Source organism: Ips typographus, linkage group LG3 (genome assembly GCF_016097725.1).
Source record: "Ips typographus isolate SLU linkage group LG3, UJ_Ityp_2.0, whole genome shotgun sequence".
In the NCBI taxonomy this organism is placed as follows: domain Eukaryota; kingdom Metazoa; phylum Arthropoda; class Insecta; order Coleoptera; family Curculionidae; genus Ips; species Ips typographus.
Window position 1 is genome coordinate 17,885,305 of NC_138424.1, and position 23,385 is coordinate 17,908,689.

The 23,385-nt window shown below is 35.7% G+C and overlaps 1 protein-coding gene and 1 long non-coding RNA gene across 4 annotated transcripts in view; one reads left to right on the forward strand and one right to left on the reverse strand.

Annotated features, from left to right (window-relative positions):
• Positions 1 to 5,799: 5,799 nt before the first annotated feature.
• On the forward strand, positions 5,800 to 6,287 carry LOC145726962 (uncharacterized). Its single transcript, XR_014177751.1, has 2 exons — positions 5,800 to 5,914; positions 5,976 to 6,287. It is a non-coding gene; the product is annotated as an uncharacterized LOC145726962 (long non-coding RNA).
• A 14,186-nt stretch (positions 6,288 to 20,473) lies between these two features.
• The window catches only part of pigs (GAS2-like protein pickled eggs), a 148,156-nt gene continuing 145,244 nt past the window's right edge, over positions 20,474 to 23,385 (reverse strand). For all 3 annotated transcript variants that reach the window (XM_081974859.1, XM_081974858.1, XM_081974860.1), the window contains one exon: positions 20,474 to 21,740. In XM_081974859.1, coding sequence (XP_081830985.1) covers positions 21,558 to 21,740 — 183 coding nt within the window. In that variant the 3' untranslated portion in view covers positions 20,474 to 21,557. The remainder of the gene's footprint in view (positions 21,741 to 23,385) is intronic.

A 23,385-nucleotide genomic window follows, 5' to 3' on the forward strand; every position in this document is an offset into this window, starting at 1 on the left:
AATTCTTTGACCATATGTGCGTCACGCCGATTGCCTATCCATTGTCAATGATACCATTATGTTGTTGATGGAACGGGTGGTTATTCCTCCTCCGCTTCGAGAGTCACCCATCCTGGAATCCGCCGGATACGTAATCTTGGACGTCATCATTATTTATGGCTAGGAATTGACAACGACATAGAACGAATGGTGAAACAGGGCTTCAGATGTGCCGAAACAGCAGCGGTTCCATGTAGGGAACCTTTGAGCCCGTGGCCAGACACAAAAAAATCTTGGTCTAGAGTTCACATGGATTTTGGAGAGCCTAAAAAAGGACATGCATTCCTAGTTGTCGTTGACAGCTTCTGTAGGTATACGGATGCTGAGTGGATTACTCCAGCTTCAACGGAGGCTACGGTAAGGTATCTACTTAGATTTTTTCGCCATTTAGGAGCACTTGAAACAATAATAATAATAATAATAATAAATTTATTGCCATCAAAATGATACCACGATCACAAAGCAACGTCACATGTTGGTGTTTGAAACACCTAAAGTAAAAGTAGAGTTAACATTTTTTAAAAATTTAAAACTAGATTGATGTTTAAGTGACAGTACATATTTAAAATACAACATTTAATAATATGACAATCACTTAGTAAAATTGAAACAATAATATTGTTTTTCCTTAAGAAAAATGATGACTCTCTCTCTGAACGAGGCGGCAACCCGAACCCGTCGAATATCACGTGGCAACATGTTGTATGCTTTGATCGTTCTATAAAAAGGGCCTTTTTCGAAGAAACTTGACTGATGTCTGGGTACGCGAAGATCAGTAGCACACCTGGTGCCCATCGACATTTCGGGGGTATAAATATCACAGTTTCTATTAAAAAGCTCAGAGTTTTTCTTCACAAAAACCACCAGTGCCAGGAAATACAATGCCGGAGCAGTTAAAACGTTAAAACTACTAAAATAGGATTTACAACTAGTGGTAGGTTTTAAATTGAATATAGTACGAATGATGCGTTTTTGCGCTATGAATACCGACGATGAGCCGCCGGCTGAAGAACCCCAGAACAGGATACTATATGAGATTAATGGTTGGACACAGGAAATGTAATACATTCGAATCGAATCTAAGGTCAGAACATCTCGGAGTCGGCGCAAAAGAGCGCAGATGCTGCTTAGTCTGGAAACAAGGACTTTGCTGTTTATTTCCCAATTTAATTGTGGTTCCAGATAAACTCCTAGAAATTTTGTGCCGCTATCGACTGGAATAGATCCACCTTTACAGGGAACGTAAAGGGAGTAGTTTTGCTTTTGTTTATCAAAGTTTAGCAACCGAGTCTTTTCAACATTCAATCTCAAGCAGTTTTCCGCGCACCATTCTTTCATGGTTTGTAGCGTTTTTGAGCAAAAAGATGATAGGGTTTTGTTAGTTGAACATGCCAATATGACCGAAGTATCGTCAGCATACTGACAGACCATTCCGTCGTCAACTCGTTCGGACAATTCGTTGACATAAATTATGAATAAGAGTGGACCCAAAATGGATCCCTGCGGGACTCCTTGTGTAATTTTTCTTGACTGAGATATATGTGTAATGCCATTTGACGTTATTGAAACACACTGACTTCTGTTTTGTAGATAAGACTGAACCAATCTAGAACAGACTCCCCTAACACCGTATCCCTCCAGTTTTTGAATTAAAAGTTCATGATTAATATTGTCAAAAGCCTTTGACAAATCGAAATAAATACCAGCTACCTTGTTTTTATTATCTAGATTTTCCATAATATAATTTATTGTATTATATATGGCCAATTCTGTTGACTTTTTTGGTAGAAAACCATACTGATGAGTAGTAAAAATATTAAAAGAGCTAAAATATTTATACAACCGGTCGTACAGTGCCCGTTCGAATATTTTCGAGAGAGAGGGTAAAATTGAGATGGGTCTGTAGTTTTCAACTGATGTAGGTTCTCCGTTCTTGTAGATGGGAACCACTTTGGCCCCTTTTAAACTATCTGGAAAGATACCCGTGGTGAAACTCTCGTTGATTATGTCAGCCAGTGGTTCTGATATAAAATTAGCTACATGTTTCAGGATTTTAACGGGAATCTCGTCCAGACCTGCAGAAAATTTATTTGGCAGGCTCATCAAGAGTCTAAATACTTCACGCTCATCTATGGGATCCAAAAATATTGTAGGGTATTGGAACAAATCTGATACCGGGACAAACTGTAGGTTTGTACTTGAGGCACTGAAGTGAGAGTTGAACAATTCAGATATTCGTCCAGGGTCTGACAGTACGCTGCCACTGTCAACGAGAGTCAACTCGCGCTGTTGCTTTACTTTATTAGTAAGTTTATTAAAAGTATTCCAGGCTGATTTACTTTTATTAGTTGAGCTTGAGATTTGACTATCAAAAAGAGCCTTTTTATAATTAGAAAGGAAGTGTCTATTGTTTACGCTCCCTTTTGTATTGCTGGTAGACTAATGGGCTTTTTGTTTCTTTGTACCATACATAAAGATCTTTAATGTAGTCAGAGTAGTCACTTATCTCTCGACCAATCCAACTTTTAGACTTTTTATTAGTTGTTATGGTACCTACGGGAAATGCCGTATCAAACCAGAAAAATACTGTTTCGAAAAAACTCGCATATTTAGCGTCCGCGCCATCCAGATCTAAAACATCCGACCAAGAAGTTTCAGACATATATTGTACAAATAATGCAATATTTTCTTCTTTAAATGCCCTTCTGTTCACCTTGCACAATCCGGGAAAGTTACCCGCTGATACATTTATCGCCAATAGCTGGCCATAGTGGTCAGATATACAAGTTTTGAGCACTGAGCACTCCATCAACTCAACGTCGATATTCGAAAAAATGTTGTCAATCAGGGTAGAAGAGACGGCACTAACCCTCGTCGGCTCCACGACATGAGGTTTCAAGCCGTAAGATAGCATGAGTTGCAGTAAAGTATCAGTAAGTTTCGAATTATGAAAAAAATCAATGTTAAAATCGCCACAAACAACTGCATGCCCACGTGCGACGCATACCCCACGCAATAGTTCGTCCAAATCAGAGAGAAAGTCATTTGTGTCGCCAGCAGGCGACCTATATACACAGATAAGGATACACTCGCTATCCAACATATTAAATTTAGAAATACAAAACTCGAATACTCTTTCTTTTGACTGAACGCTAGTGGATACCTCAGACGCAACTACATTCTGACAAAATATAGCTGTCCCACCCCCTCTATACACCGTTCGAGAAGAGTAGCTTATAAGGTTATAATCACTTAAATGGAGCTTTTCGATATCACTATGTTGTTACTGAACTCAATTTACGTTACGTTCATTCACGAATGAACAGTGATGGACTAGCGAAGCGTATGGTTCAAACGATCAAGAATGGTCTCGATCACAAGCAAAACAGCTTGAGTTTGGTTCTCTTCTTCTTGAAATAGGCTTTCAGCCTGTTTTTCTAGCTTTAAGGAGTTCTTTGCGACGTCGACATCCGGCTATCCCTACACCTCTTTGGTGGTCTGCCTGGCGGTCTTCTAGAGTGCGGTTTTCCGTCTTTTAGTATTGTCTTCAATTCTGTTGATGTGTTGATTCCACTCTCGGCGTCTCTGTCTCATCAATCTTACAATGTCCTGTATGTCGCAGATTCGTCTTATTTCTTGGTTGGGTATTCTGTCACACAGAGTGTTCTCATCTCTGCCGTTCGGGTTATGCTCTTGGTTCTGCTGGTGTCTGCCGTGGCATGATTTATATATTCTGGTCTTTGCTTCTATTTTTAGGAACTGATTTTTCCATATAATGTCTTTCAAACATCCGGCTATTCTAGAGGTTCTATTTGATTTTTACCGCAGATCTCCTGCCTTGATGGGCGGTTATTTCTACCCCTAAGTACCTGAAGGACATAACCTGTTCTACTATTTCGTCGTTAACAGCTAGTTTGCATCTTCTAGGTTCTTTTGCTACAACTAGTGATTTTGTCTTGATCGCTGTCAGGTAGAATTGATGAAGTAGTGTCTCTGCAGCTCATCTTCGTTTTTTGATATAATTACTGCGTCATCCGCATAGCACAGTATTGGTATTTCTCCTTTGTTAGTTCTGTAACCATGCCCCGCGTTTTTAACGTCTTTTATTATTTCCTTCATGATTAGGTTACACAATACCGGGCTTAAATAGTATCCCTGTCTTATTCTTGTTGATGGATGGATTTGGTTGTTGCGTCTTATAATTATATGCCCCAACTCCAGCAGAGGTAGTTTTTGGACGCAGGCGAACAACTCCAATGCATGTTTTCCCATCCCTGAACAGTTCTTCCAGCAACTCTAACTAACACACATGTAGAGATAAAGAGACAATTTGATCGTCGCCATGGAGCTCGACATGGACACTTTGAACAAGGAGATAATGTAATGGTTGAACTGGGTAAATGGGGTTATTCGCAATATTATTGGTTCGGCTTTAGCAACGGTGAATATTGGTGATACCATTACTACTCGTGATTTTAACCAACTGTGGAAACAACATCCGTAAATGGATTGCCGGAGACTAATCAAGTTCAAGACGTCATGACTCAATTAGATAGTCTTCGGTCAGAGTGCGTACAATCCAATTCTAATGGCAATGAAGTAGTGAATGACGGTGAGGAAGAACCCCTGGAAAACAGATGTTCTGAAGAAGTATTTCAAGAAGTTTACACTTCACCCTGAGGATGGATTAAAAGATTGTAATTCTGACAGTACAGCTCCAGATTCTAGGCCACAGCGCACCATCCGCAAAGATGTCGATTATCGAGAGTTTGTTGTCTGGAGTTAGATCATACATTAGGTAGAAGAGGAGGAAATGTTGGGTTATGCCAGCTAAGTAGACCTGTGTGATTTTTAGTTCAAACTCATTACATCGGTAATTTAATTTTTTTAATATGTGGTTGTGTGTCTTCAAAATTGCTCGTTAACAGAACGGTGTCATCAGCATACATTATATTAATAATTACTGTTCCATTTATAATTATTTCCACTAACTCATCTTCTAGGGTTTTCCTAAAAATAGCTTTGCTAGAGCGGGTAAATAGAAGAACCACCACGACGAATCTCCATTTCTTCTATTGGTTGGTTTTCTACCATTGCATCAGCTTTTTGGCGCCAGTATATATTACTAACCATTCTAACGTTGTGGGAGTCAAAGTTTCTCGAGCAGAAGCTTTTGTTTAGGTATTTCTTCCAGAAGAACATCAATTACATGATCATCAAAGAGTTTGATAACCTTTATGGGTATCTGACTTTCCAAGGCTTATACTATTTCTGGTACTACTTGATCCCAAGACCGGTTTTGGAGGTCTTTCATCATCGAACAGTTCCGACTATTTGTCGCTACATCATTATACGCCCATTTGTAACCTTGATCATATTGTCTCATCCACCCAATCCAATCCAATTTACTTTCCATAGTATCCTCACATTGAGCTGCTAGATATTTTTCTTTTGCTTCTTATCTATTGTTTCTAAATCTTAATCTTAGTTTGTATTTGCTTCCACTTTTCATCTACACTAATTTCATCCGATGCACTAATATCTCGGTTTTTGCAGCTTTCAGTGAGTTCTTAGAGCGGTTGTCAATAAGTTGAGTTTAGGTTCAACTTAGATAAGTTTAGCTTAGACTGTGTTATTTTGCACCTGCTCTGTAACATTCAAACCTCAATTTAGCCTAAGTTGTACTTAAAATTGACCTGGAAGTGTCGGGAAAACATGCATTAGAGGTAATATTACACTTAAAAACTTTACCCGGTATTACTTGAACATTTGACACTTCTGACAGTATGCCAATATTTCAGTGACATGGACGACTTTAATCTGGCAGAACTCGTAAACATTTTGGCATTTTTGTACGTGTTTTTCCTCTTCTTTGGTAAGTATTTAAAATGATTACTAACAGACAAAACAAATCCAACAAATATAACCTCTAACAGTGATCGCGATTCAACGATTTACTTTACGTGGCATTTTATGTTCGGAATCCCGATGGTTGGTGCATTGTTTGAAACGGAAGAGCCTCAATAACTGTCCGTTTTGCGGCTTGGAACAAAGTACAAAAAGCGTATTTTGCTGTCGGAAGAAACACAATCTGTATATTCGAGTTTCTAATTAATCATGTAGGCAATGAGTCAAAAATCTTTGTTAAACAGTGATTATCATTTACTTAAAACAAGGATTTTTATTTCTTAAATTAAGTCGTGTTGAATATTATAAACTAGAATAAATGAGTTTTTTTCAATTTAAAATCTAATAACTTAATAAATAGTTAACAAAAATTACTTAAGTAACGTTCTCTATTACAGAAATGGAAAATTTCAAATATACAGTGTGTCTAGGATAAGGAGGGTCACTATGGGGATCTTAAAAACAGTTAGAGATACAGATTTGGTTAAATGGGAGAAAAGTTGCATAATAATGGCCTTAATAAGCATTTTAACATTTGGAAATCATCTTTTTTTCGGTTTTCGAGATATTTTGAATAAAGTGAATTTTTTTGGTTTTCATCAACTTCATTTTTTTAAATACAGTGCCGATGTTTTTATGTTAGATTCTGAAAGCCTTATTTATTCCAAATTCAATAATGTATGACAGTTATTTTTTTTATTTTTACTTTTTTTAATTTTGGTATTGGAGAAAACTGTTGTTTCTTGTCTTATTTTGAAGTTTAAATTAATAATAATCGTCTAAATAACCTGAACAATATATAGACAGAGGCAATTTTTAATTAAAAAAAATATAAAAATTAATTTTTAGGTTCGTAATAACACATTTCTTTATTGAGGTCAAAAAACTTAGTAAAACGCATTTAAATCATAAAGTGTCATACATCATTGAAATTGGAATAAAAAGGGCTTTCAGAATTGGATTAAAATTCGGATTAAAAAGCACTAAAATCGTGAAAAAACGCGCTTATAAAGAAAAAATTATTTTCTTCAAAAGAGCATGAAAATCTGTAAAAAAGCTTTAAAAAAGCACAAAATTCTTTCAGAGATGCAAAATTTGTTTAAGTTCGACTTCTAGAATTTTTTTAAAGATTTCCAATTGCTTTAGAAGCATACGGAAGATTTTAGACTGTTTTGACAACTTTCAAAAGTTTTTTGAACTACTTGAGAGCATTTGGAACGTTTTTGGCATATTGTAGGTTGTGGAATGCTTTAGAGGCATTTGGAATCCCTCACACGATTCACAAAATTTTTTGAAAGCTTCTAAAATGCTTTAATATATTCTGGGAGCTTCTAGACTAGTTGAAAAGCGTTTGGAATCTTTTAGACTGTTCTAAATGATTTTGAAAGCTTCTAGACTGTTTTGAAAGACTTCCAACTGCTTTAGAAGCATTTTGGAGTGTTTGTAGTGTTTTGATATCTTTTTAAACCACTTTAGAAGCATTGAAGATTCTGGACTGCTTTTAAGACATGTGAATATGAACTTTTGGAAGCTTTTAAACTGCTTTAGAAGCATACGGAAACTTTTAGACTGCCTTGAAATTTTTTGATAGCTTCTAGACTAGTTGAAGATTATTTGGAATCTTTTAGACTGTTCCAAATGCTTTTGGAAGCTTCTAGACTATTTTGAAAGGCTTTAGACTACTTCAGAAGCATTTTTGACTTTCTGTAGTGTTTTGAAATCTTTTTGGACTACTTTTTAAGCATTGATGGTTCTGGACTGGTTTTAAGACATGTGAATTTGAACTTTTGGAAGCTTTTAAACTGCTTTAGAAGCATACGGAAGCTTTTAGACTGCCTTGACTTTTTTGAGAGCTTCTAGACTAGTTGAAGATTATTTGGAAGCTTTGATAGTGTTCTAAAAGCTTTTGGAAGCTTCTAGACTGTTTTGAAAGAGTTCAGACTGCTTTCGAAGCATTTTGGAGTGTTTGTAGTGTTTTGATATCTTTTTAGACCACTTTAGGAGCATTTGGAAGGTGTTTGGGCAGTTTAGAGCCTTGAAGGTTCTGGACTGCTTTTAAGATATTTGAAACCTTGTAGGCGGTTTTAGAAACATTTGGAAGCTGTTCAACTGCTCTAGAAGCATACGGAAGTTTTTAGACTGCCTTCAAATTTTTTAAGAGCTTCTAGACTAGTTGAAGATTATTTGGAATCTTTTAGATTGTTCCAAATGCTTTTGGAAGCTATAGACTATTTTGAAAGGCTTTAGACTGGTTTAGAAGCATTTTGGAGTCAGTTTAAATTTGTAAATTGATACTTATATATTTTGCAACACGTTTTTGTCGTTCAGAAGCCTTCGATATCTCAATATAGCAATTTTTTGTCAAAGCAGTTATTAGTTTGGTTTATTTTTAAAAACTTTAAAAGTTTGTTTTGTAAAAAACTAAACCATACAAAAATAGCAGTAAATAAGCACAAAACGAAGAAAAAAGCAAAAAAAGCATCAACAAAATCTGTCAAATGACGCGTTTTTGCATAAATCGTTCTTCTTGCATAAATATTACACAAAAAAATAAAATGTAAAATCAAAAAAATCACTTTTTTCAAAATATCTCAAAAACCGAAAAAAAGTCGATGTTTTCTAAATATCATTTTATTAAGACCATAATTACGCAACTTTTCTCCCATTTAACGAAATCTGTATCTAGCCTTCTTATCCTGGACACACTGTATACATAGGAAACTGATCGTAAATAGAAAAAAACAGAAAAATTCAATGGGTTAGATAAAAATGGCGACCATATTCGTATATGACATGACGTTTCAATTCTATTCGTCTTTGATGTATGCAATGAGCGATTTTACCATTGCTGTATTCTCCACGGGGTAATAATTGATTTTACCGCACTAGTGTGGTAAAATCACTCACTGCATAATTTAAAGTGATGCTGCTGTTTAATGAATAATTAGTATGCTACACTACTACAGATAATAGTCATTTACATTACTAGTGGGGTATGATATTTTTTATAGTGACAAGTGGGAAATATTGACTACACGAGTAATATATGTACAGGGTGACCCAACAAGAGTGTCCCTCGGCTTTTTTGACTAAACGGTTAATCGTAGACCATCGGGAATTTTTTTAAAAAAGTGCTTATTTTTAAAATTTCAACTATAATAACACTTTGAAAATACTTGCAAAAATTAGCTACGTTCACTCAACTTTGATTAAAACCTTTTTAAATTGACATAACTAACAGAACATTAAGTTTAGCACTATTTTACCATCAGATGACATACAATTTTATCGTCTAAGTAAAAAAAAATCAAATGAAACCCATAGCAGTCATCCTGCAAAAACCGCAACTTTCTTGATTTCTTCTCATTAGTTTCTATAAAACGTAATGCTATACTAAAATGTTTACTCCTCTAAGTCAAAAACTATAAATATACACAAGATAGAGAGCGCAGCATACAAAATATTTACATCAGTGAATGTAACTTTTTAATTTATTTAATCAACATTTTTACTTAAATAAGTCATTACACCGAAAAAAATGTAAGAAAACGAAAATATTGGCGTTTGTTTTATCATTTAGTTGTTAATTAGTAGTTAATTTTGCTTTTTATCATTTGATTAGTCAAAGCGATGGAGATAATTTTATGAACAATTTGTTGAACTTGTCTAGTATGTTCTAGGAAGTAATATTTATTATAGTAGCAGCAAATAGTTTACGTAAACATGAAATCACATGAGTCTATTAATTTGCCATACCACACGGGTGCCACTGGATTACTTAGTACCAATATCTACTTAAAAAAAAGTAGTAGTCTAGTAGTCTCAAGTAGTTTTGCTACTTTAAGTAGTTCACTGAAAAACTTTTAAAAATGGAATACTTGTTCAAAAGTAATTAGTATTTTTTAAATAAAGTGCTTGTACTTATTACTTAAGTCTATTAAAATAAGTAATACTTTTTACTTATAATTTGAATTGGCAAGTTTTTATTCTACTAAAGTAAATTTTAAAGTATTTGGTGTAATTTCTGAACTGAAGTTACCCCCGCCTGTCTGAGATGGTCTGGATGACCTATACAGTATTTGCGAAATGTGAATGAAACAACGTACTGGCTACAATATGAAATTTAATAATAAACCTTGAAACACTACGACACATTTACTCTTAACGCACCGCAAACGATACACTCGCGTGCGCATACTGATCAAGACTCGTTTTTACATTTCTTGCGCCGGTTAGCAACCGTAGTTCCAGACACCGCCGCCCGCTCCCCACAGTCCCCTTGAAAAATACGCGATGTATTTTTACGGCTTTTTATGCGGAGTTGCCAATATGTGCATGCTGATTATTAACGTTCAACATGCCCCCCACCTTGAAAGGCTACTTTCAAAAGAGTAATATTGTGTCAAAGAAAAAGTTTAACATGTAATGCTTAACATAAACTTATTCTAAGTAACGCTATTTACATAGGCAACAGCCACTGGCAAACATTAACCCTTTGCTACATACTAGTATCTATAGGCAATGGAGCCAGCTTTACGACTGCTCGTTTAATTGTGCCATACGCGGTTTTGACCGTTGCAACGCGCACAACGCCATCTGTGCCCGGGTGCACTTCACTAACACGTCCGAGTTTCCAACGAAACGGTGGTAAGTCATTATCATGAACCAAGACCAGTTCTCCGACAGCTAGATTTCTGCAATTTATCTTCCATTTCTGGCGTTGCTGAAGTTGACGAATATACTCAACTGACCATCTGTGCCAGAACTGCTGCTTGATTTTCTCAAGTTTCTCGTACAAGGCTAGTCGGTTTACTGGTGTATGTTCTAAGTCAGGATATGGTAAAGACGACGAATCCCGACCGATCAAAAAATAAGACGGAGTCAAAGCGCACAAATCGTTAGGATCACTCGATAATCGCGTTAAAGGTCGACTATTCAAAATACATTCTACTTGACTAAGTATTGTACAAAAATGTTCAAAGGTTGGCTTGAAAGGAAGATTTGACAAAACTTTCATTAAATGCCTTTTGGCACACTTTATGCCGGCCTCCCAAATGCCTCCGTGATGTGGAGAATACGCGGCTATAAATTTCCAATTGATATCTAAATCTGTACCAAGTTGTTTGATGATACAATTTTGATTAGATTTTAGGAATTGTCCAAGTTCATTCAATTGGTTGTTTGCACCTAAAAAGTTGCTTCCATTATCGGTGTATACATTCAGTGGCTTGCCTCTACGAGAGATAAACCTCTGAAAGGCTTGTAAAAATGATGATGTACTTAGTTCTGTTGTTAGCTCTAAATGAACAGCTTTAACAGTTAGACATATAAAGAGACATAAGTAACACTTTCGAGTTTTTCCTGCTCGACCAGCATGATCTTTGTAGAAAAAAGGTCCAGCATAATCAATTCCTACATGAGTAAAAACTGACATCTGTGGCGATACTCTAGCTGCTGGTAAGTTCCCCATAATGGGCTTAACAAATTTGGGATTAAATTTGAAACACACTATACATGTCCTGACGACCTTTTTTGCCAAATTTCTTCCAGAAATTATCCAGTATTTTTCCCTAACTCTTGACAAAAGTAGCTCAGGCGCACAATGAAATGATGAAATATGCTTTTCTCTCATGATTAACAATGATAAATGATGCTTTCCTGATAAAAGAATTGGATGTTTAATATCAAATGAGTATGGTGCATGTTTCAATCTACCCCCCACCCTGACAACATTATCTTTCAAGAAAGGTGATAGAGACAATAAATTGCTTGTTTTAGAAACATTGCCTGTCTTTTCTAGATCATTAAGATCTTGACCAAAAGACTCTTTTTGAGCAAGTTTGATCAAAATATCTTCAGCTGACCGATGCTCTTCAACGGACAACTGGTTCGTCTTCCTTTTGTCATGTTGACACTTACAGTTATGGATAAAACGCAGAACTAATGCCATAACCGTCCTAATTCGAGTAAAAGAAGAAAATCGGTTAAATGGAAACAATTGAGTTGTAACTTGGACAAAGACTTCAACGTTCTTTTTAGTTTCTGGTAGTTGTAGTAAGTCTATTGGCTCAGAAATTGTTATGTCAACTGGCCACTCAGATCGAGACTGGTACAACCAAGTTGGTCCGGTCAACCATTCTCGTTGTCTTTCAACGAGCTGTTTAGGAGAAGTACCTCTTGAGACAAGGTCAGCGGGATTTAGCTCCGTAGGTACATAATTCCACATTTCAGGAGGAGTCAGTCCTTGAATTTCTGTGACTCTATTCCCCACAAAAACTTGAAATTGATGTGGTGATGATCGTATCCAAGCTAGTGCCACAGTTGAATCACACCACATGAACGAATCGTCAATTTTAAAAGTCAATGACTGTGTCACCTTTGAGAAAAGTTTAGACAAGAGCAATGCTCCGCAAAGTTCCAATCGAGGAATGCTTATCGACTTTAATGGGGCGACTCTTGTTTTTGACACTAGAAGATTGACAAAAACATTTTGATTTTTATCAATTGTCCTTAGGAAAATGCATGCGCCGTAGGCATATTGAGACGCATCGGAAAACCCATGGATTTCAGCGCGAACACAGTCCTTACATGTAGCTTGTCTAGGAATATTCAATTTGTTTAACTCTGGAAGTTCCAGTCGAAAAGATTTCCACTTACGAGCTAACTCAGTGGGCACTTCACCATCCCAAGGTATATTTAATGACCAAAGTTTTTGTAAGAACATTTTTGCTCTTATAACGACTGGACTTAAAAGACCAAGCGGATCGAAAATCTTTGCCACTTCGGACAAAATAACGCGCTTAGTTACTTTGGCATGTGGAATGATAGGATGTATGAAAAATGAAATGTAGTCTGAACTAGAGGACCAAAACATACCCAATGTTTTGGTTGAATCAGAAGATCCAAAGTAAAACTCGTCTGAAACTGCTTTTGAGTTATTTAATGAACTTAAAATGGTTGAGCAGTTAGATCGCCACTTCCTTAATTGAAATCCAGCGGATTCCAGAATTGAGCTGACTTGATTTGCTAGATCAATGGCTTCACTAACTGAATCAGAACCGGAAAGAAAGTCATCAACGTAAAAGTCCCTTTTTAAAGATTTGGCTGCAAGAGGATGTGATTGCAGATGATCTAGACTCAACTGAAGCAAACATCGCGTGGCCAAAAAGGGTGCACTTGCTGTGCCATAGACGACTGTATTCAAGGAGTATGAAAGAAGTTCTTGATCTGAATTTGATCTCCACAAAATCAACTGAAGAGGTTTAAACTCATCGGCTACTAGTATCTGACGATACATTTTACAAATGTCTGCATTAATCACAAAGGAATGCTGTCTGAATCTTAGTAGTATAGATACTAAGTCTTCTTGAACTGTTGGTCCAACCATCTGGATTGAGTTATAAGAGAGACCACTTGAAGGTGCAAATGAGCTGTTAAAAACAACCCTGAGTTTTGTAGTGGAACTATCTTCTCTGAAAACTCCATGATGGGGTGAATAAAAGGTTGTTTGACCATCAGAAGGTTGAAAAGGTGACATGTGCTGTAACTGCTCATATTCTGTCATGAATTGACAATACAAATTCTTTAATTCGGGCTTATAATTTAAACGTTTTTCTAATGAAAAGAATTGCTTTGCGGCTCCATCTCTGGAATGACCTAACTTAGAAATAGATTCTTTAAGTGGAATGGAAACCACAAACCTACCATCTTCACTTCTACGAACAGTATCAATAAAGTGTTGTTCTGCCATCTGTTCTTCCTGAGACCATGGACATTTAGTTGCAACTTCTTCCAATTCCCAAAATGTTTGAAGTTGAGTTTGTATTTCATACTGACTAACAAGATGACAAGTTGAAACTTGTTGGGAGTTGCGATCAGACATCTGACTTGTAAATGACCCTGTCACAATCCAACCAAACTTAGTGTTCTGTAACACTGGCAAACCAGGTCCTAAGTTTCGGAATCCTTTGCACATGATTCTCCAGAAAACTTCGGCACCAATCAGCATGTCAATGTCTTGCGACAAGTAGAATTTAGGATCAGACAATGAAACATTGGAAGGGATATTAATCGAATCATGGCTCAAAGAAAAAAGTGGTAGTTTATTTGTTATCTTTGGTAAAATGAAACATTGAATGGAAACATTAAAATTTGTCTGAAAGGAACAAACTTGAAGTGTGCAACCTTGTGAAACCTTGACATTTGCTTCGTCTATGCCAGTGACTGAAGTATTGGTTTCAAACTTGGATAAAGACAACTTGCTCGCAAATTTACTGGACACAAAATTAGACATTGAAGCATTGTCAAGCAACGCACGACATAAATGAGATTGTCCTTCAGAATCCACAACGTTTACCAAAACGGTTGCTAGCAAAACTTGACTTGCACTAGATATTTTACACACTGTTGTTTCCTCGGGTTGATCAGTTACTGAACTGTTAACTTGTTCAACCAATGTTAAACCAACTGGATTTACTTGAGGTTCTATTGGGTGTAATAAGGAGTTATGGTTTTCAGAACATCGTCTGCAGGGTCCAGATTTACATTGCGAAATAGTATGACCTTTTTGAAGACAATTTTCACAAAGATTTAATGATTTTACCCTTTCCCATTTTTCTGGCAAAGTCAATGAAAGAAATTCAGGACACTTGTAAATGGAATGATTTTGGGAACAATGATAACAAGCAAATTTTCTTTGAAAATGTTTGTTATCTCTTTTTTCATGTGAATTAGATAAAAGACATTTTTGAGGATGACTGTCACGTTTTTGAAAGTTGTTAAAATTAGATTTGTCATTTGCTTTGTGAGACGGTTTTTGAAATTCGTGTAAATTAACTTTCTCTAAAAGATTTGCCCTTGATACTAAGAAAGATTTTAATTCATCAACAGTTGGCAAATCGCTTGCACTTTCATGTTGTTCCCAGCTAAAAAGAGTTGTCTTGTCCAGTTTGCTAGTCACTAAATATATAATCATTGGGTCCCAATGCAACGTACTTACACCCATTGATTCTAACGCTCGTAATATCTTTGACAAAGTATCTACCAAACTGCGCAAGTTAGCAGGAGCACAAACTTTAAGATCTGAAATGTTAAATAAACTTCTAATATAATTGTGTATCATTAGACGTTTATTGTCAAAACGCTCGCACAAGATCTTCCACGAAATTTCATAATTGCTTTCTGTTACTTCAAGTGACTGAATACATTGTAAAGCAGAATCTTTTAATGACGTTCTCAAATAGTGTAACTTTTGAACAGCATCCAAATTATCAACATTATGAATCAATGATAAAAAGAGTTCTTTGAATTCTAGCCACTGATTAAAATCACCTGAAAACTTTGGCAACTCGATAAGTGGCAATTTGACATTTAATGGCTTAGTACATGAACTTGAACTAGTAGAATTTACCACATCACTAGGATTCTGAGTTGACGGCACAGAGTGACTTGATATATCAAATATAAACTGTTTTGCATCCGAGATGACCTCATAGTACTTGCTTTCAAAGGTGTCACCTGGATCTTCTTGAAATCGATCAAAGTCAATTCCTTCCAAGTCAAATTGTACGTTATTAAAATCACGCAATAAATGGCTTTCAATGTCCTTGAGACGAGTATCTAGCTCTATTAATCTAGACGGGTTTGGAGAATTTTTTAAAGCATTTAAAAAAGAACTAAACCGCACCAATTTCGTTTGTAACATATCTTTTTTACGCTCCAAGTCCCTAATAGCAACTTGACTGTCCATTTTGGACTGCTCTTGACTAGCATCCTGTCTGCTTTTCCTAGAAGTCATATTTAATATCTAACAGTACACTTTGACCAACTTAGACTAGGAAAACCGACAAACAAAACCTTAACCTCATACGCAAAGCTAATATCTAACATTAACTTTAAATGCAAAAAAGACTTCTGAATTCTGAAGTATCACTACAAACATTTAAGTATTACGTAATGTTAGCCAATGAAAGACAAACTGTAGATGCAACGCTAGATAAAACTATAGAAAATATGTACATATACTATACATTAACTACGTTAACCAGTTCGTAAATGTAATGAATAAATCCGTTTTTTACGCACAAATTGAAGTGATTTATCCGAACGCGACACGAAAAACTACGCAATTCCGCGAAACGCGACCCTGACTAGAACAATACTTTTTCGGAAAATCAGCAACTCTGGTACTTACATGAACTTGAGACTCTGGAACTGAGCTCCTTGCTTCAACTGCACTTGTATTCAATTTTAATTGACAGTGACTAATGCTCCAAACTGCACTTCTTGTTTGGCTGTCACTTAACTTGAACCTTGATCAGTATTTAAAGTCTGAATTTGAGTAAAATGTGTCGTTACCGCCCTGGCTGGCAGTTTTATTAACGTCGTATTTACTTCGGTTTATTAGGACAAATAATGGTATCCGCTCTCGAAGGACCAAATAATGGTGTAATTTCTGAACTGAAGTTACCCCCGCCTGTCTGAGATGGTCTGGATGACCTATACAGTATTTGCGAAATGTGAATGAAACAACGTACTGGTTACAATATGAAATTTAATAATAAACCTTGAAACACTACGACACATTTACTCTTAACGCACCGCAAACGATACACTCGCGTGCGCATACTGATCAAGACTCGTTTTTACATTTCTTGCGCCGGTTAGCAACCGTAGTTCCAGACACCGCCGCCCGCTCCCCACAGTCCCCTTGAAAAATACGCGATGTATTTTTACGGCTTTTTATGCGGAGTTGCCAATATGTGCATGCTGATTATTAACGTTCAACAGTATTTTTAAGTAGGTTCTGAAGTTATTTGCATACACTTAAGGGTACTTGGTTAGTGGTAAAAGTAAGCTACTTGCTGGGTCATAGTAGTCTTCAGCATAGAGTATTTTGACCATAAGGTATTCGGTTTGCAAACCTTGGAGAGATTTGCAAAATAAGTCAGAAATACTTCCTCCTTTAAGCTCCTCAACCCGTTGTCCTTACACCAATTTGGAAATAATTCGTACTGTTTCTTGTAAGGTGCAGTTGACTTTGATGGTAGTAAATTCAAACGTTGGCCCGTTAACACGACGAACTCGGGAAGATCTTCATCGGATGACTGCATTTTTCAATATATTTTGGGGTGTTTGGGAGTAAATACTCATAGGTTATATCCCGAGACGTTCAAGTTTTATCGGGTAAACTGTGCATAGGTGATTTTTTGCAAAATTTTACAAAAAACCTACCAATGCACATTTTACGTGATAAAACGTGAACGCCGAGGGGTATATGTCAAGATTATTTCCTGAAAACTCACATTTTAGTTTATTAACAAGAAAACACCTTAGTTAGAACACAAATACTAAACTAAACGTGATGAAATTAATGATAATCTTGAACTCACCCCAGCAGACGACAGATTTTCGTTCAGCCATGTATATTTTTGTTTACATTTCAGATTGACAATCAGACGTCATAATATTTTAATTTATGTAATTTTTTAATGGAAACTACGTTATAGTGATTTATTAATTGTTAATATTGAAGAAAATAGCTTAAACTTTATATGTGTCTAAATTCCGTTACGTTTAATATCAAATGTTCGTCAAAAAAACGTATTCGAAAAAGGTAGGAGGTATTTATTCAGTGTAAAATTTTAGCAACTAGGGATTTATTCAGTATATAACGGCTCTCATTGGTCGAACTAGAAAAGTTCATTGAATTTTATTGGCTGCTAGTACAATGAGGGAAATAATCAAATTAATGTACTTCACGTTTTCAAATTGACATGTTTACTGGCAGAACCAGTTTGTTGTTACACGTAATATACAATGTTACTCAGAATTTTTGATGAATGAATGTTCAATAGAATTCTTTTAAAATTTGCCAGGATGAATGAGTTTTACGGACAAGGTAACTATGATAAATTCATAACATCACTGACGGCGTAAACAAGTCACATGACGCCTATTCGGTAGTATGTTGCATGTGTGCGAAAAAGTATCAAATTCTGCACGCGAGTAGAAGAATATCGGGGTTACAACGTTTTACGTCTTCCGATTTCAAATCTCCACTTCTCTCTATCTCTCCACATATCTTCTTCCAAGCTCCTTTCCCGAACTTCACTAACCCTCTCCTCAGCTCTTGCGTGGTCTTCCTCTTTTTCTTCTTCCTTTTTTTGGGATTCGGTGTTGTGGCATTCTCTGTACGTGTCCATACCATATCAGCTGCTGGGTTCTAATGTCATCGATAATGTCATGTTTTATGTCCATGCTATGTCTTATTTTGTCGTTTGGTATTCTGCCTCTTCTGGATTTTCCGCCCGTCTCCAGTTGTACATTTCTGTAGCTCTGAGTGTTTTTTGTGTTTTTTTCTTTTAGGGGCCATATTTCAGAGCTGTATGTTATTATGCTTTTCACTATTGAGTTGTATATTAGTTTTTTTGTTATTTGTGTGTATATTTTTATTCCATAGTGTATTATTTAGGATGGAAATTGCTCTTCGTGCTTGAACGTTCCTCTCAACTATTGCTTCGTCGAGGGTTCTGTCTTTAAAGATTTTCACTCCCAGATATTTGTATTCACTGCAATGTTTAATGGTATGTCCCATTGCCAGCCGCAGATCTTATTGTTGCCATCCAATGCATATTCAGTCTTGTTGTTGTCTTCTAAAGCCCACTGGTTATATTCCTCCATTAGTTTGCGGGTCATGTATTCTATGTCATCTATATCTTGTGCGACAACAGCTTGATCATCTGCGAACGATAGGGTGTAAACTGTATAATCATCGTCCACTGGTATTCCCATGTTGTTGCATTTCCGCTTCCACTTTATAAGTGCGTTTTCTAGATAAATTTTAAATACTGTTGGAGACATGCAGCAATCTTGTTTGAGCCCCTTGGTAACTAAATGTTGTACCATGGTATAACCGCCTTTATAATTTCTAAGTTGATATTACTCTGCTGTAAAGTTTCCCACAGTTTTACTAGGGGTACGCTGTCCTATGCTTTTTTCAGATCAACAAACAAGAGATCTGTGTTAGGGAAAAGAGATGGTCAATTGTTGATTTTCCCGCTCTAAAGCCTCCTTCCTCTTCCGCCTCAATATCAGCGTATTCCCCTTCTATTCTGCTCTTCAGTATTTTTCCGTATATTCTACTTATGGAACTTGTAACCGCTATACCCCTATAGTTGTCGCAGTTCTTCTTGTCTCCTTTTTTGTGAATGGTTAACGTGCGATATTTTCCATTCTTCGGGAACTTCTGATGTGTTAAGGCATCTTTGAAATAAATTTCTCAATGCATGATACAGATTGTCACTTCCGTATTTTACAAGTTCTCCAGGTATATTTTCCGGTCCTGGGGCTCTGCCATTTTTTAATGTTTGATACACTTCCTTAACCTCTATTATGACTATCTTTGGGTTTTTATTTGTGTCATCTTTAAATTGTGGTCTATCTTCGTAGTAAGCATCCTTTCAAAGTACTGATTCCAGTCTTGGGGGGATATTGGTGAGACTACTTCCTTTGTCCGTTCTGTTCTCATGTTTCTCAGGAGTCTATAGTTTTCCGTGCTTTTCCTACCTCCTATGTATGTATTGAGCATGTCCTTTCCCATTGACCATTCTGCTTTTCGCTTATCCTTTTTCGTACTCTCGCATGTGCTTCTTTGTATCTCAGTTTGTTGTCTATGTTTTTTGAGCTTTTTTCTTGAATTTTGTATTCGACCTCGTCATCCCACCAATATGGTTTTCGTTGTTTTCCGCTCTTCTTTTGATGACCTAGCGCCTCCTCTGCGACAGAATGTATACATATTGTCTTAACATATTTGTATTCTTCCTCTATGTTAGTGAATTCTATCTGCTGTATCTTCTGGTCCAGTCGGGTGTTATATTATAATATTTGTGCACTTTAATTCTCCAAGCTGTTTGTGTTACATCTTGGTGGTGTTTCCTCTTTTGTTGTTTCTTCTTCTCGGTGGATATTGCCTAGTTTTTCTTTTGGTGTAGTCATTGCCGTTATCCTTCCTTTCACTAGGTAGTGGTCACTTTCACATGATGCACCTCGTTGTACCCTTAAAACAGAAGCCAAAATGTAATGTTTTGATGCCGATTGTCAGTGAGGGTGACAATCAAAAGAATTATTTTGTTTACCTTCAAGATTAGCTGTAATTGGTCTATTTCTTTACGCACGCTGAAGATTGTCTGTGATTGGTCTATTTTATATCACACAGTTGCGGAAAGTCTCGGATTCTGTATTCGTTCAACCGTTGGCAATTGCCTACTTATCCGTTCTCTAAACTGTTAAGGAATTAACTAATATACCTGTAGGGGAAGAAATTTTTTTAAATCGTTGCTAAGCGTTGAATAATTGACTAATAATAGGACGAAATTTAATTTAATAAAATCAATTATTATCAAAATTGCTCATTACGTAACTCAAAATGAGCTATGTAATGATTCATTGTCATGCTAGAAGTAGATAACCATTTTTGTGTTTGTTGTCTAAATTTTTTGATGTCAGGAATTGTAAAGAAAATCAACAGTTTTGGTGGTAAAATATTTTATTTTAAAATGTATAAAATACAACAAATCGAAGCGGTCTAGGACTGGTACACGTTATTCAGCTTCCAACAATGTATCCGGAAAGAAGCATGGTAAAAAATAACATTCCAAGACACATTAACATAACGGGTGTTGATTAAATGTACCATATAAAGTTGAAATTACATCATTTCGATCTTTTTCCATGCAGTGCGAGAAAAATTACAAATCCCCTTGCATTTAATTGAACACCCGCTATTAAACGTAAAGTTAACGTTCTTCGCTCGATCAAAATAAGTAAATTGCAACAGAAAATAAACATGACAAACTATTTAATAACTTAATCTAAGTGTTGATTCAATTTGATTCATTTTTCAGAGTTGATTAGCAGCAGACCTTAACATAATATTATGCAAGCATTTTTTTGGTGGTAATCGATGCAGAATTTAATAAATAACAGGCCACCCAACTGTGTATATAAAAAATGTTCGTATAAAACTGGAATGTTGTTTACAAAACTACTCTGTTAGATCCAAAAAATCCTACTTTTTAATAATTAGTTACATAAATTAGGGTGGTTGTTATTGGTGCTTTATATACCTACAACGTATAGTACCCCCTGTTAGTATCATTCTGATATTATTGATATTTTATTAGTGATTTGATATATTACTATTTTTTTTTACTTTATAAAGGTTACACAAGTATCTGACAATTTAACTATAATAAATGAGTAATTAATGGTTACACCATTTAAAAAGTATAAAATAGTCTCATTTTATCGTAAGTACTGTTATTACTTATCCCAAAATAAGTACAGCATTATTAAAGCTTGTAACTGGTAAAATGCCATTAAAACACCACTAAAAGGCTTCAAAAACAAATTTAAACTGGAATGACACCAATAATATAACGTATTAGCACCAGATTATAAAACCTTCATCCGGACAGCAGCAATTTCAATTTTACATGCCAGGCTGGAAACGGCTACCATCCAGAAGGCAACATCAACAACTCTACGTAAAAAAATCTAACCTACATTTCTACTATACATATGGTATTTGTATTTAAATAAAGATCTGGATGTTAGGCTTTGTTTGCCGCGACCGGGGCTGGAATTCTGGACCCGTGAACTTCAGGTCTGGAATCTTTTCTGGGACTCCTGAAGGACATTCGTTCGTTGGTTTGTCGGGCAAAAGCTGGTACCGCAAAGTCTGCTTCGTTGTTCAGGGTGCTCAGGCTGCCGTATTTGCGTAGCAATTCTTGAATCTAATTAAGCAACAAAAACAGATTAATCAACTTGAATTTGGTAGTTGGTTCGTGGAGTTAGTTTCAAGTCTGGAAAATTTGTTCTAAAGAAGCCAAGATGTAGGGTTCTACAATCAATTTATTTGATTGTTTCTAGAAGTTATCTGGATTTTTTTAATACGTTTTTGGTAATTTTCTAGAATACAATGTGACGTATAAGTAATTTGTGCCAATAGTGACCAAAACTGTCAGTTGATTGTAAATAAATTGAAATAATGTCTTACATAGAAAACAGAGAAATTGAATATTTCTGTAAACAAAAAGTAAAATTAAGACGATAAGAAGTAAAAAAATGCCAGGGGGCTAAATGATAAACCAAAAGAATTCTAAGTTAGTGGAAAATAATGTGAAATGAAAATGTTTTATTCCCAGATGGATAAAATTTGTCATCATTTTTAACTTATAAAATACTATGGAGAAAACTTTTATAATTCAGTTCTCTCAATTATATTTTTTATATTTGAAGCTTATTTTTGATAAAGCTAAAACTAAATACAAAGTTGTACATTTTGTTTTTTTTTTATTTAGAAGCCAATTTCATGTTAGTAACATACAGAGTGTCCGTTTTTCGAGCCAAAAAGAAAAATTGGGGCAAAGTGGCTAATTTCCAAAAATACCATCCAGAACCATACATTTTCGTAAAAATAACAAAAAATATGTTTTCAAAGTAACATCTCAACAATCCTTCTTTAAGTCAAATATGATTTGAGTAAAGTAAGAGTGGTTTTTGGTAAAAATGCAGTAAGGCCCTAGATTTTAAAGTAAACTTACTGGCTACACAGCAAATTTCAGCTCTGTAACCTCCAGATTTCAGAAATACTGACTGAAATTGCGTTTTCTGACTTTCCTTCATTTTCAATGGTATTTATCTCAATTTGAGTAAAGTAAGAGTTGTTTTTGGTAAAAATGCAGTACGGCCCTTGATTTTAAAGTAGACTTACTGGCTGCACAGTAAATTTCAGGGCCGTAACCTCCAGATTTCAGAAATACTGACTGAAATTGCGTTTTCTCACTTTCCTTCATTTTCAATGGTATTTGAGTAAAGTAAGAGTGGTTTTTGGTAAAAATGCAGTAAGGCCCTAGATTTTAAAGTAAACTTACTGGCTACACAGCAAATTTCAGCTCTGTAACCTCCAGATTTCAGAAATACTGACTGAAATTGCGTTTTCTGACTTTCCTTCATTTTCAATGGTATTTATCTCAATTTGAGTAAAGTAAGAGTTGTTTTTGGTAAAAATGCAGTACGGCCCTTGATTTTAAAGTAGACTTACTGGCTGCACAGTAAATTTCAAGGCCGTAACCTCCAGATTTCAGAAATACTGACTGAAATTGCGTTTTCTCACTTTCCTTCATTTTCAATAGTATTTATCACAATTTGAGTAAAGTAAGACTTGTTTTTGATAAAAATGCAATACGGTAGATTTTAAAGTAAACTTACTGGCTACACAGGAAATTGCAGGGCCGTAATCTCCATATTTCAAAAATACTGACTGAAATTGCGTTTTCTGACTTTCCTTCATTTTCAATGGTATTTATCACAATTCGAGTAAAGTACAAGTTGGTTTTGGTAAAAATGCAGTACGGCCCTAGATTTTAAAGTAAACTT